The sequence below is a fragment of the Chelonia mydas genome, chromosome 21 (assembly GCF_015237465.2).
Source record: "Chelonia mydas isolate rCheMyd1 chromosome 21, rCheMyd1.pri.v2, whole genome shotgun sequence".
NCBI lineage: Eukaryota > Metazoa > Chordata > Testudines > Cheloniidae > Chelonia > Chelonia mydas.
In genome coordinates this window covers 17,656,498-17,670,920 of record NC_051261.2, presented here as the reverse complement: position 1 = coordinate 17,670,920, position 14,423 = coordinate 17,656,498, and the positions used below count along the sequence as shown (strand labels likewise).

The 14,423-nt window shown below is 44.8% G+C and overlaps 1 protein-coding gene across 1 annotated transcript in view; it reads right to left on the bottom strand.

The window, feature by feature from the left end:
* Positions 1–11,290, bottom strand: part of LMOD1 (leiomodin 1) — a 53,439-nt gene extending 42,149 nt beyond the window's left edge. The window contains exon 1 of the mRNA XM_007057907.4: positions 10,882–11,290. Within this exon, the coding sequence (XP_007057969.2) occupies positions 10,882–11,142 (261 nt within the window). The 5' untranslated portion in view covers positions 11,143–11,290. The remainder of the gene's footprint in view (positions 1–10,881) is intronic.
* Positions 11,291–14,423: the final 3,133 nt, after the last annotated feature.

Genomic DNA, 14,423 nt, shown 5'->3' with positions numbered 1-14,423 from the left:
AAAATGTCATCTCCTATGAAATACAGCGTGAGAGGATGCATGCTCCGAAGTGCCATGGTGCCCACTGAGACATGGGGAAGATTGAGTGACACAGCTGGTTCCGTGTGACTGCCCCATCGGGAGTTGAGTCAGAGAGGCCATTTTAATGTATGAATGACGTAATAATGCTGAGGGGAGAAGGGATACATAAAGCATCTGAATTCCCTTTCTGCTCTATAAGTCAACTTCCAGCTAACCATAAATAGAAAATGAACACAATTCCCTCATCAGTGGCAACTCAGTCCATATAAATTAAACAATACAGTGTCTCCATGTATTTCACTGCAGTCCTATATAGCTGTCCTATATGTAAATATGGAATGAAGATGCTTTTATAGTTTGGTTAGAAATTCAGAACCATTTTCTCCCTCCATTTGTGCCCTTAGATGGAACTAACGTTTTTCAGCTAGGAAGTTTGTTTTTGGAACATCCTAAGAACCTCTGGCCAAACTTTATACTGCAACTCACCAAGTTCCTTTGGAAAACACAAACCCTGCAAATGGCCCTTTTCCTAATAGAATTAGAAACAAAATATTTTTATGCCATTGTCTTACACAGCATTTACGCGGAGGGTGAGAAAACCTGGATTTGTGCTGGAAATGGCCCAACTTGATGATCACTTTAGATAAGCTATTACCAGCAGGAGAGTGGGGTGGGAGGAGGTATTGTTTCATGGTCTCTGTGTATATAATGTCTTCTGCGATTTCCACAGTATGCATCCGATGAAGTGAGCTGTAGCTCACGAAAGCTCATGCTCAAATAAATTGGTTAGTCTCTAAGGTGCCACAAGTCCTCCTTTTCTTTTTGCGAATACAGACTAACACGGCTGTTACTCTGAAACATGAAAATGCAGTTCATATCTGTGTGCATATCATCCTAATTGTTCCTGCTTTTCATTAAACTACAAACTTTTCCTATTTCCATAGTTTGCCCTTTCCCTTTTTAACCAGACCATTGTGCTCTTCCTTAGCTGTCTAGGAGCTCATAGTCCTCATTGCAATGCACTACAGAAAGGATGTGGACAAACTGGAGAGAGTCCAGCGGAGGGCAATGAAAACTGTCAGGGGGCTGGGGCACATGACTTACGAGGAGAGGCTGAGGGAATTGGGCTTGTTTAATCTGCAGAAGAGAAGAGTGAGGGGGGATTTGATAGCAGCCTTCAACTACCTGAAGGGGGGTTCCAAAGAGGATGGAGCTCGGCTGTTCTCAGTGGTGGCAGATGACAGAAGAAGAAGCAATGGTCTCAAGTTGCAGTGTGGGGGGTGTCTAGATTGGATATTAGGAAACATTATTTCACTAGGAGGGTGGTGAAGCACTGGAATGGGTTACCCTGGCTGGAATGATTTAGTTGGTGTTGGTTCTGCTTTGAGCAGGGGGTTGGACTAGATGACCTCCTGAGGTCCCTTCCAACCCTGATAGTCTATGATTCATAACAGAGAGTACGGGATGTGTGTCTGTTCTGCAACCAGCTATAGAATGGCTGAGAACTGAACCCATGTGTGCTCTTCTCTGCAGTTACAGGGCGAGTGTAAAACTGATCAGCTGCACATTTTTGCTGCTGGTGAACTCCATTTATGAGCAATTTAATATAATAAAACATATTATTTTCTGTTTGATAATCAAGAAGTTAGGTGAACAAAGATGAAATGAGCCCCTCAAAAAAAAAATCTTTTCTACTAATATAGCCATATAGTGCAAAGTATCTGTATTTTCTAAAGGATCTGAAGACACAAACAGGTATTGCAGACAGCAAGATATCATGCCTACAAAGTCTCAAGTGCCTTTCCCCTCTTTTTAAAGAACTGATTGTAGGTTATGATACCCTGCCTATTCCATATTCCAGAAGCTGGAGTGGATTTAATTCCCTACAATTAAAGTTAATAGAGAAAGAAAGGGGATTAGTTGTTCTATTCTGGATTGTTAGAGAATGTTTCTCCAAAGGCTTTGTTTTGGTGTTTTGTAAAAATTGTTGTAAGAAAGAGACATATAGGCAACCTGGGATTGTGAGTGGTCACTGCCTGTTCCATCTCCAGCTGCTGTCTGCTGGAATAGCCCCTATCCAGAACAGACACACATTAGTGTCCTGTCAGTCTGCATTCACTTTTCAGTGCGCTCTCTGTGTGTTAGTTGGGGGGATGCATGTCCCACTGCCTCTCCCTGATTCCTGGACCCATAGCAGCATCTGTTCTCCTTCCCCAATTTCACAGAAAGGGGGTGATCCACATGCAGCTGGTGAGGGTAACCTCACACATCCCCATGGTCAATGCTACAGCCTATTGCTTGCCTTGCAGACCAGGCTAAATGAACACCAGACAGTGAGGTTACATGAGACCATGACAATGCCCAGAGCAAGGTCTACGGGAGAAGAAGTGTGTGTTGGGGGAGGGGAGAAAGAGAGAGATGGTCGCCAGAGTTGATGAAGGAACATGCCTGGCAAGTCTACAGAAACGGCTGGTAAACAAAGTAGCAGAGTTTAAATGCATCAGTGTTAGTCACAAAATCCTTAACATGTTTAGAAAATGATACAACCATTTGTTTTCTTCTTTTATGATTTCCCTCAAATCTGTCCCAGCTACCCAAGTCTGGAGCATGTTTTTTCTAAACAGTGTCAAAAAAAAATAGCAAGCTCAGGAGTACGCCCATGAAATTTAAGAAAATCTCTTGGCTCTCCGCAGCTTCTACACAGAGTTAAAGTTTTGTAGATTTAGCTTTTGGTGGCATTGTCTCCCAAAGATGACACAAGCATAAATCCTGTATTCAGAAATGCACAGCATGAAGTACTGCACCAGCCCAAGTAAGAATTCAGAGAGAGTAGTAGGAACCTTTGGGAGACCTTTATCGGGAACTCAAGTGTATGTTGTTGGGGCTCTAGACTGCTGCTCTCCAACTGAATATTGTTTTCATATATTGGTGCCTCTCTTAGAATTGGTTCCTTGGGGCAATCCAGTCAAAATAAAAGGAGATTTTCAGCCAATATTACACCAGTTAGGGCTAACACCCAATGTTTCCATTGCTCTACATTCTCCAACCATCCTCTGAAAGCTAGACTCTTCAAATGCAGTACATTTGGAGTACGTAAACTACTTCTGAGATCCCTTTTCAATAATTGTTAATATCGAAACATGGTATGGAAGAGCAAAGTTCTGCCCAGCAGCAATGTTATTTAACAAAAGATAAACTGTATTGCCCCAAAGCATAGGGAAATCCTCAAGCATGTTGGTTCAGACAAAACCTCCTGTAGGGCATGGGACATGTGAGCAATAGGAGGCTCTCGAAGGTTTAATTGCTCTGAAATGGGAGTCTGTCCACTCTGAACACTCCTGGTCCCACAATGAGCTTCACTCCTGGCTTTCAGAAGCCCCTGCTATTCCAGTGCCAAATCCCAAAGTGCTTACTCAGGGAAAACTCCATTCCTTCTGGCTTATGTTTGGGGCAGCTTTTACAGGCTCTGTGACTGGAAAGCCGGTTGCTGATCAGAAGTCTCTAACGGTGCGGTTTGGGAGAAGAGAACCCCCATAAAACAGTATTTATTTTTGGTACTAGGATAGTGCCCCAATGTGCTCGCACCTTTCACACATAGGAGAAGATGCAGTCTCTGCCCAGGCTGGTGTGAAAAGCATAGGCTTGTTGTTGTGAGTGAGGCTGTGGATGGATGGGGACTCTAAAGGAGAAACTAAAATTTCCACCAAGTGTAAAAAGGGGCAGAGAGGCAAAGCAAAGAGTCATCAATCCATTGCCATGGAGCGTGGAGGAAACACCAAGGCCCATGGGTTTCTGCTGTAAAGGCAAATAGCAAGAGAAGGGGTAGATATACTCCTAGAGAGAGATCCACAATGCGACTTACGAACCTACCTGACACTTTAGGCCTAAGTCCAACATTTAGACACAACCGAGATTCTCAAAATCCCTGCTCAGCTGCCACCTAGCCTTGAAGGTGCCGATTAGGATTGCCAACTTTCTGATTGCAGAAAACCAAACATCCTTGCCCTGCTCTGCCCCTTCTACTCCATCCCCCTTCCCTCTGTTGCTCGCTCTCCCACACCCTCGCTCACACATTTTCGCCGGGCTGGGCAGGGGTTGGGGTGCAGGAGGGGGTGAGGGCTCTGGGCTGGGGGTGTGGGCACTGGAGTGGGGCCAGAAATGAGGGGTTCAGGGTACGGGAGGGGGCTCCAGGCTGAGGCAGGGGGCTGGGGTGCAGGAGGGAGTGAGGGCTCCAACTGGGGGTGTGGCCTCTGGGGTGGGTCCAGGGATGAGGAGTTTGGGGTGCAGGAGAGGGCTCTGGGCTGGGGCCGAGGCATTTGGAGTGTGGGAAGGGGTGTGGGCTCCAGGAGGGAGCTTGGGTGTGGGAGGTGGCTCAGGTGCTGGGGCAGGGGGTTGGGGTGAGAGAGGGCGCGCAGGGTGCGGGCTCTGGGAGGGAGTTTGGGTCTGAGCTGGGGCAGGGAGTTGGGGTGTGAGAGGGGGCGAAGGCTCTGGCTGGGGGTGCGGGCTCTGGGGTGGGGCTTGGGATGAGGGGTTTGGGGTGCAGGAGGGGGCTCTGAGCTGGGCCAAGGGTTTTGGAGTGTGGGAGGGGGCTCAGGGCTGGGGCAGAGGGTTGGGGCATGGGAGGGGGTGAGAGGTGCAGGCTCCAGGCACCACTCACTTCATGTGGCTCCTGGGAAGCAGCCAGCATGTCCCTCTGGCTCCTAGGTCTAGGGATGGCCAAGAAGCTCTGCGTGCTGCCCCTGACCTCAGGCACCACCCCCTGCAGCTCCCATTGGCCAGGAATGGGGAACCGGGTCCCTTTTCGACTGGGCGTTCTGGTCAAAAAACGGATGCCTGGAGACCCTAGTGCCAATGTTTCTGCCAGTGAGGTTGTGTGCCTACCGCCTGCCCAAGGTCCAGTGGGATCTTCAAACTAGTTATTCCCCTCCTCTTGCCTGGGGGCCCAATTCAGAAGGCATGCTCAGAGCATGCCTCAACTTCCCCAAACAGACTGGAGAAGAGGGAGAAGTAGCAACAGCTTTTAGCCTACTGGTTCACACACTCACCAGGACAAGGGAGACACATGTGCAATTCCCCACTCTGTGGAGCAGGGAATTGAACCTCAGAGTCTTGATTAATGGACTATGGGATGCTCTGGGGCAGGTCCCCAGAGATAACGTGTGTGCAGAACATAAACGAAGAGGAGAGGTCTGGCAAATAGTTAGCAGAAATCACTCTAGACAGAACCCAGCAGGACAACTCTTTATTCAGTTCCTCAAGCCCCAAAACTAGAGAGAGAGAGAGAGCCAAGGAAACCCAAAGCACAATTCCTGGTGCTCAGCAACACTATCCCCACAAGAACAACCCCCCCATATATATGCCAGTGAATTTCACTTAGTGATTCCTGCATTGAGCCCATAGTTTGTGATTGAATTAGAGCTTATTTTTTAGAAAGAGCCATCCAATCCTGGTTAAAGACTTCCAGCAATGGAGAATCCATCATGTCTCCCTAGGTACACTATGCCAACGGTTAATTACCCTCACCATTAAAAATGTGCACCACATCTCTAGCCTGCTTCAGCTTCTAGCCATTGGATCTTGTGCTGCCTTTGTCTGCTGGATTAAAGAGCCCTCTGATATTGAAAATCTTTTTGTAGATCCCTGACCTAAATTTCACCTCAATGCCTACTTTCACATAAGCCCCCTGATACATGGATCTCTGTGCAGGTCTGAGGTTCTGTTAAGTGCTTCTAAAGAGAGACAAGTGCCTAAGGCTAATGACTGAACTGGGAGATATTTTCACTCACTAGCAACAGGAAACAAAGGTTCATTAATGCATAACCAAGATGTGGACTTGGCTCCCCAGTGCAGAGAAGCTCACTTCTATTTTGGGTTGTTTATAAACATCTTCATGGTTACTCAAGTTTGCCCTTTTCACCTCACTCCTCCAAGATTCAGCAGGCATTTGGGATGTCTGGAGCTAGTCCTCAGAAAACAAAAATCAGTTCAAGAGATACTTCAAGGGTTAGCAGGGCTGAAGCCCTCTCTGTACAATACCACAGTTTGCTCCTGTATATTTTGCCAGATCCAGGAAAAGTGATCAGTTCTTCCCAAACAAGGGCTACAGCAGAGCTAGAATGGTCTCCAAGTGCTTCAAAGAGTTCTCATAAATATTAATACTCTGCTACTAAGAAGAATGGGGGTGGGGGTGGCAGGAAAATTGCAACATGTCTACAATCCACAGCCCCATTGGTAAGTATCATTTTAGCCTAGCAGTCTAGTCAGTATCGCTTTAAAAGGTACATATTTAAGATATCAACAAAATTCTCGCCACTGCCTGGGTTAGCGTGTACAGCCTTCCTCCTGTAATCCTTGTTAAAGGCACTGGAATGTTAAACAAAACCAGGCAAGCTCTGGGCAGGTCATGAGGGCTCTGTATTGCCTGTCATTGGACCTGTGAACTCCCATGTCGCTTTGCAAAATTAGCTGCTTAGCAATAATGTCATGCAGCATGAGATTCTAACGTGGAGCTAGAAAGAAAATCCCCTGGATATTTAACATCCGTGTCCCTTTTCTACAGTGTTTTGGATTCAGGCACTTTCTATAGTTTAAGGAAGAAAAAAACCTGGTCTCATTTCCAGTTACTGGAAACTGAGACCCAATAGATAGTAAAATCTTTAAGATGTTTCTACAGTCATTACAGTCAAAAGAAACTTTATGCCCTTCCCTTGTTGGTCCTTGCCCCATCCCTTCCTCACCCATGCTTTCAATTCTGTTTTCTGCTTGTAACATTTTTGCTTGATTTATTTAATCAGGAGCATGAGACCAGGGTGTGCAGGGAGAATACATGGGGGCTTGTAAAGCACAAAGCTCCACAAGATCCAATAGTAGCTCCAAATGTACAGCCAAAGATAATCATGATATAAAATCTAAACACAGGGAAAATGATTTGTGTAGTCACTGGGCACTATTGCCATGGTATTAACTGATAACACAGAGAGCAAATCAGAAAGCTCCAACTGTGTCCAGTATGCTAAAGCTGTCTAACAAAATAATAGTAATTCTGTACATGCCTCCTACATTCTAGAGAGTAACAAAAGTGGCCTGTTTTCGGTGACAGCCACTGTGGTCGTATGAGCTCTCTCCCGATCTGTGTGGCCCACGAAAGAGCAGAAGGCACTGAACTACTAGTGCTGGGACTTGGTATTTTACAAGTGCTAATTTCCAGTTCCTAACAATGCCAAGAGGGGGAAGGGGTTGAGGGATATTTTTTTCTTTCCCTCCAGGGATGGAAATAGAAGAAGTAAGTTAGCTCCACAATATCCAATTACTGCAATGCAATCTAACTGGGCCAATTTTACCAAAGAGTTTGACCAACAGCCAACAAGCTTTGTCTTCCACAGCCTAAAGTTACTGCGGGTCAGCTTAGAGAGAAAACAGCACCCTCAAGACGCCAGGACCATAGCCCCATCCTTCCAGCCACAGAGCAACTAACCTCGCTGTTCTCCTTCAAATCTCTTCTTACTGTGCACTTCTACTCTGAAAAGTGAGTCACTCCCACAGTCCTTCCCCTCACCCACTCCACCAAAAAGTCCTTCCCCCACAACACACACACACACCCCTTGGGTGAATTTGCATATTTTCCAACTTATTTAAAGTTTAGCCTTAATGACAACATTCCTAGCTTTCTAGTTTTCGAAAATCACGTTTTCCTTTCTCTTCCTTTTTATTACAGATACTTTCTCATCTAACTCCAGCTCAGGGTTAGTGTTGCCTGTGAATAAAAACTATGTGCCATCACCATAGATGCCAAATGCAAGAAGTAGCAGAAGTCTTCTTACAATCTATTGAGAACCAGCGCATCTCATGCAGCCTGATTATTTAGGCTTTCCAAATGACAGCTCTTGAATGCTCACTGTGAACTTGGGTTGTCTGCATGCCATTGCAGAATGCTGACTGTCGCAAGCCCTTCCTAACATCATTTTGTAGATTCATAGACCATAAAGCCAGGCAGTAATCATCTAGTCTGACCTTCTGCATAACACAGGCCAATGGACTGAATTAATTCCTCTATTTAAACTAGAGCAGATCTTTTAGAAAAACATCATCTTGATTTTTAAATTGCGAGTGATGGAGAACCCACCACAGCCCTGGGTAAGTTGTTCCAATGGTTAATTACTCTCACTGTAAAAAAATTGCACCTTATTTCTAGACTGAATGTCTAGCTTCACCTTCCAGCCATTGGATCTTGTTAGACCTGTGTCTGCTAGACTGAAGAGCCCGCTGTCATGAAATTGCTCTTCCCCATGTAGGTACCTAGCACTCAATCCACAAAGGGACTTAGGCACTGTAATGTGTAACTCCAAGATGCCCAGCCACCTCACAGAATCCTTAGCCCTGCATTAGGTGTCCAGGCTCCCTATGCAATGTGTGGAGAGCATTAGACATCCAAGAAAGGGATCTCAGAAGCCAACAAGCTGCCTAAGCTGGGCAGGAGTGAAATGTATCCAAAAACAACACACCAAAAAGCCATCCTAGTATAGACCCAGGTTCAAGTCCCTTCTCCAAATCAGGCTGAACAGGGATGTGAACCTGGGTCTCCCCCAGCCCAGCTGAGTGCCCTGACCACTAGCATGAGGTGCACACACAATGTCAGCAGTGCTTAAGTTGGACTTAGGCACCCGAGGACCTTTGTTGATCTAGACCTTATGGACTGTGATCAAGTCACCCTTTTCTTTTGTTATTGAGATTGAACTCCTTGCCTCTCTTACAGTAAGGCAGGGTTTCTAATCCTTTAATCATTCTCACGACTCTTATCCAAACCCTCTCCAGTTTATCAACATCCTTCTTGAATTGTGAGCACCAGAACTGGACACAGGATTCCAGTAGTAGTTGCTCCAGCCCCAAACACAGGGGTAATATGACCTCCCTACTCCTACTCAAGATTCCATTCTTTGCACAACTATTTGTTTTATGGTAACAGGAATTATTCATTCTGCCTGGTTTACATTGCAAAGAGCACATCTCCCATTACATGCCAGTCAGCAAGTGAGAGAATAAATTTGGACCTGTGGTACTAAGGTGAACTGTACTTTACAGCCATAGTATCTAGGCAGTGAGTTGTTAAGTACAGTCTCTGGGAGTGGGCAGAAGTCCATCAACCCACACAGAATGTCCTATATAGATCATTGTGGAAGTCAGTGAGTGCCCTGCTAGAGAAAAACTGCCAGGCCACATCAGAGTGAGACCAAATCCCACAGCGGTATTCAAACCATGGGGAGTGGGGAGAGAGAGAAATATTGAACTCTTCGTTTAGTTAGCAAATATCTTGTTTGTTCCTTCTAAATCTACAATATTCTGGCAGTACCCAGAGGCCTCAACCAGAATGGCTCAAAGGCTCAAATGCTGTACAAATACATAAGACACAATCCCTAGCTCAAAGAGTTTACAGTCTAGTTTAGGGCTTGATTACTCAGCTGTGAGCTGGCAGATTCAAGGTGTCCCTGGACAAATTGGAACAAGTAAGAAATTAGGGCCAATACAGACTGTTAAAATGGGTATTTCACATAAGCCTTTACTATGCTCACACTGTTTTTTTTTCGTCAGTCCTGTCCTTTTACAGCACCTACAGTCAGGCTTGGGACATGGAAGCTTGAAGACAAGTAGAGGGACCAATCATTCACCCTTTTGGGTGCGGCTCCAGTTTGCCATATTAAAAAAAAAACAAACCTTGCAGAGAATGGCAAATACGAGCCAACATTTCCCCACCCTCCCAAGGCTGAAGCAAATGCTGTGTATTTCTACTCCATAGGGTAATAAATGTTGCAGAAAAATGGAATTGGCTTCCATCAAAGCTACTTATAAGAAGCCTTGAATGGGAGGCACATGACAAAGAAACCACAAGCCAAACTCCTCATCAGAACCAGGGCTGAGAGCAAGCCATTGAAAGAGAGAAATTCAGAGTACCTGAGAAACTGATGAGATTTTCCAGGTAGAGAAAAAGAGAAATGAATAGAAAAGAAGCATAAATAAATCCAACTCTAACAAAAGAGTGAACTTCAGTTGAATTATGTTTACAACAAAAATCACAAACCAAATGGCTTAGTGCAGGGTTCTCAAACTGGGGGTTGGGAGGTTATTACATGGAGGGTCGTGAGCTGTCAGCCTCCACCCCAACTCCGCTTTGCCTCCAGCATTTATAATGGTGTTAAATATATCAAAGAGTGTTATTAATTTCTAAAGGAGGTCGCACTCAGAGGCTTGCTGTGTGAAAGGGGTCACAGGACACAAGTCTGAGAACCCCTGGCTTAGTGCACTACAACACCTACTTCTGACACTGATTTTCATAGGACAGCAAACCCACCACCCATCTTTTCTGCTATTCTAAGAAATCTTTCCAATATTTGTATATGATGAACTGAAAAGACTGGGGTAGTGGAATTCTCCAAAACCAAAGAGAACAAATGTGGAGAACACACAACTGTGGATTGTTTTAATGCACTGAAGTCTTGAGGTGTGTTCTGTTGGGAAAAGCTGCCTCCCATAAAAGCCTTGGCAAAGGATGTTAGCCTTACATTAGTTCGTGATTACCAGAGTCAAACAGAAAAAAATTTCAGGCAGTAGCAAGGGCCTCTGTACTTCTGAATAATGTTGGGATTTCAAGAATTTCCCTGACCCCTTCCCAATGCATCTGCCCATCCCCTGAATAGAAAGGGATGCCATTTAGATTTCTCAGCACCCAGCCATGGAACTTGCCTGCTCACTTTCCTACATGCCAATTGTTCCTAAATGTTAGTTTCCATTCTGTCCCCTAAGCTAGCCTGATGGAGTTCTCTCCAAATGTCCCTGTTTACAACTCAAATACTGGCAGATGTGACTTACGTCCACTGACAGTTCCCTCTGAATAAGTTTCTTGGTCTCCTTTTCACAGTAGTTGAGCATTGCTTCTCGGTTGTATAAGCCAGTTGAGTGCTTGTCAGTTTGGTTTCTCTGCCTGAGCCCCAAAGGGATGTTTCCATCCGGATCAGCCACATCCAACTCCTTTTCTAGCTCTTCCATCTCCTCTGGAGACAAAGTAGACAATAAGCTATCAATATCTGGATCTTCACTGACTTGCCTTCTGTATTTTGCTACCCTGGACATCTTGGCAGTTTGTAGGTGAAGCACAGCTGTGATGATATGCAAAGCCAAAGAGTGGAGGAAAATTAGTTAAATAATAGAAGACCAGAAGCTACTTCCTCCCCTCCCCACCGTTCAGGTGCTGAAGTGTTAAATCTAAGCAGCTCTAACTCACTGCAACCTAGGATAAATTGGTTATAAAGGGGGGACAGGGGTTGGTAAAATAGCTGGCCAATTACATTTAACAGCTGTACAGCCTGGTTCAGAAAAACCAATCAGGAAAGGCAGGAGGCGGGTTTTCTTTCTATCAGAGGAGTTTGAAACCTGAGGACATTCCAGGGAATCTGGAAGAGCTGCATGACCAAATTTAGTACTGAACGTTTAGCCTTTTAAAGGCAATGGGACAACGCAGTGAGAAAATATGCAAAAACGCACAAGCTGCTAGGCTGGGGCTTTGAAACCAGTGAGGAAAGAACCAGAGCTTCAGATCTTTAGGATGTGTCCATATGCAGCTTCAAGATCTGACAGCAAAGGCATTAAAGCTACTTGTAACATACAGTTTGCTTCCCCATCACAGGGGTGAAATGTGTAGCTGGAACTCACATTCTGTCAATTCCCAGCTTTCTGATGAATTTGATAATAGTATGCGGGAGACCATTATATGCCTGCACAGGATTTAAGAAAGTTTTCATTTTCACAAAATGTTCCCTGTATATATTTACTGTTCCCTGAAATCTCTTACAATCTCCCGTCCTTTTAAAGCAAATCTACATTCTTTCATTTGGAAACCCATACAATTTCCTCCTTCCAAAAACCCCATGAGTACATTGGATATTTCTGGCTACAGGTTTTTAAAATTGATGACTATTGCCTGATTGGTATGTGTATTGGGTGAGCAACAACAGGTGTCGAAGAGAAGGTGTCAAAGCAAGGGAAACCCATCCTGTTTTGAAAGAAGTGAGAAGCTGAGGAGGACGAAGTGGGAAAATGGGTATCTTCCTCTGGAAATGGTACATGATCAGATCTGCAGCAAGCAGATCTAGATGACTATACGTTCAGGGAGCTGTCAAAGGTTTGTAATCGACAGTTATATCTTCACATCATCTTGGCTCTTCATCATATTTTCCTTTTATGGAGGTATTAGCATAGCTCTAAATGGCCTATCTTCCCTATAGTATGTCACAGTGAGTGCTTGGTGTATTAAAATATTTGTTCTCAAGATAACTGCACTTCTGACCCCTTTGTGGCCCCCTTGATGACTCCCCACTTAGGTCTCAGGTCTCTAGCTGTCACCTTTCTCAGGGCAGAGGCCCACAACACTCTTCCTCTAGACCTGCAATCAACCAGGATTCTCTCAGCCCTTCAGCAGCACTGCAGTCCAGTTCTCTCAGGGGCAGTGACAGGGTTAATCAGTGACCAGCCAGACTTCAGAAAGCAAAGTACTATTTATTCAGAACAAAACCATTATAGAGAAAACATCTCTTAAAAAATAAACAGCTTATACATAGCCTAGTTTACCTGGTGTCACCAAAGTATTTCATGTTCGCTCAAGGGCCTCTCTCCCAGTCTCATGTTCATTTTTGACTCCCAGATCAAGGCTGCCTCTTCATACAGTTTGCTGTTCTTTATTTGCTAGGCCTCTTGAACCAGATCAAACCAGTCTACACAACTTCCCTGGGATTAAACTTCCAGACTTGTTACCATTTGAGGAGGCATCGGAGTGTGTTGAGCACTTCAAATACTTAGGTAGGATAACTACAATGAACACTAAACATGACTTAGAGATCTGACACAAAATAGGACTTGTTTCAGAGTGGCAGCCGTGTTAGTCTGTATCAGCAAAAAGAATGAGGAGTACTTGTGGCACCTTAGAGACTAACAAATGTATTTGGGCATAAGCTTTCATGGGCTAAAACCCACTTCATCAGATGCATGGAGTGGAAAATACAGTAGGAAGATATATATATTCAGAGAACATATACAGAGAACATGAAAAGATGGGGGTTGCCATACTAACTCTAATGAGACAAATCAATTAAGATGGGCTATTATCAGCAGGAGAAAAAAACCTTTGGTAGTGATAATCAGGATGGCTCATTTCAAACAGTTGACAAGAAGGTGTGAGTAACAGTAGGGGGGAAAATTAGCATGGGGAAATAGTTTTTAGTTTGTGTAATGACCCATCCACTCCCAGTCGTTATTCAAGTCTAATTTGATGGTGTCCAGTTTGCAAATTAATTCCAGTTCCGCAGTTTCTCGTTGGAGTCTGTTTTTGAAGTTTTTTTGTTGAAGAATTGACACTTTTAGGTGTGTAATTGAGTGTCCAGGGAGGTTGAAGTATTCTCTGACTGGTTTTTGAATGTTATAATTCTTGAGGTCTGATTTGTGTCCATTTATTCTTTTGCGTAGAGACTGACCGGTTTGGCCAATGTACACGGCAGAGGGGCATTGCTTGCACATGATGGCATATATCACATTGGTAGATGTGCAGGTGAACAAGCCCCTGATGGTGTGGCTGATGTGATTAGGTCCTATGATGGTGTCCCTTGAATAGATATGTGGACAGAATAGGCAACGGGGTTTGTTGCAAGGATAGGTTCCTGGATTAGTGTTTTTGGTGTGTGCTGTGTATGGTTGCTGGTGAGTATTTGCATCAGGTTGAGGGGCTGTCTGTAAGTGATGACTGGCCTGTCTCCCAAGGTCTGTGAGAGTGAGGGACCGTCCTTCAGGATCGGTGGTAGATCCTTGATGATGCACTGGAAAGGTTTTAGTTGGGGGCTGAAGGTGACGGCTACTGACGTTCTGTTATTCTCTTTGTTGGGCCTGTCCTGTAGTAGGTGATTTCTGGGTACTCTTCTGGCTCTGTCAATCTGTTTTTTCACTTCAGCAGGTGGGTACTGTCGTTTTAAGAACGCTTGATAGAGATTCTGTAGGCGTTTGTCTCTTCTGAGGGGTTGGAGCAAATGTGGTTGTATCTTAGAGCTTGGCTGTAGACAATGGATCATGTGATGTGGTCTGGATGAAAGTTGGAGGCATGTAAGTAAGTATAGTGGTCGGTAGGTTTCTGGTATAGGATGGTGTTTATATGACCATCGCTTATTAGTGCTATAGTGTCCAGGAAGTGGATCTCTTGTGTGGACTGGTCCAGGCTGAGGTTGATGGTGGGATGGAAATTGTTGAAATCCTGGTGGAATTCCTCAAGGGCTTCTTTTCCATGGGTCCAGATGATGAAGATGTCATCAATGTAGTGCAAGTAGAGTAGGGGCATTAGGGGACGAGAGTTGAGGAAGCGTTTTTCTAAGTCA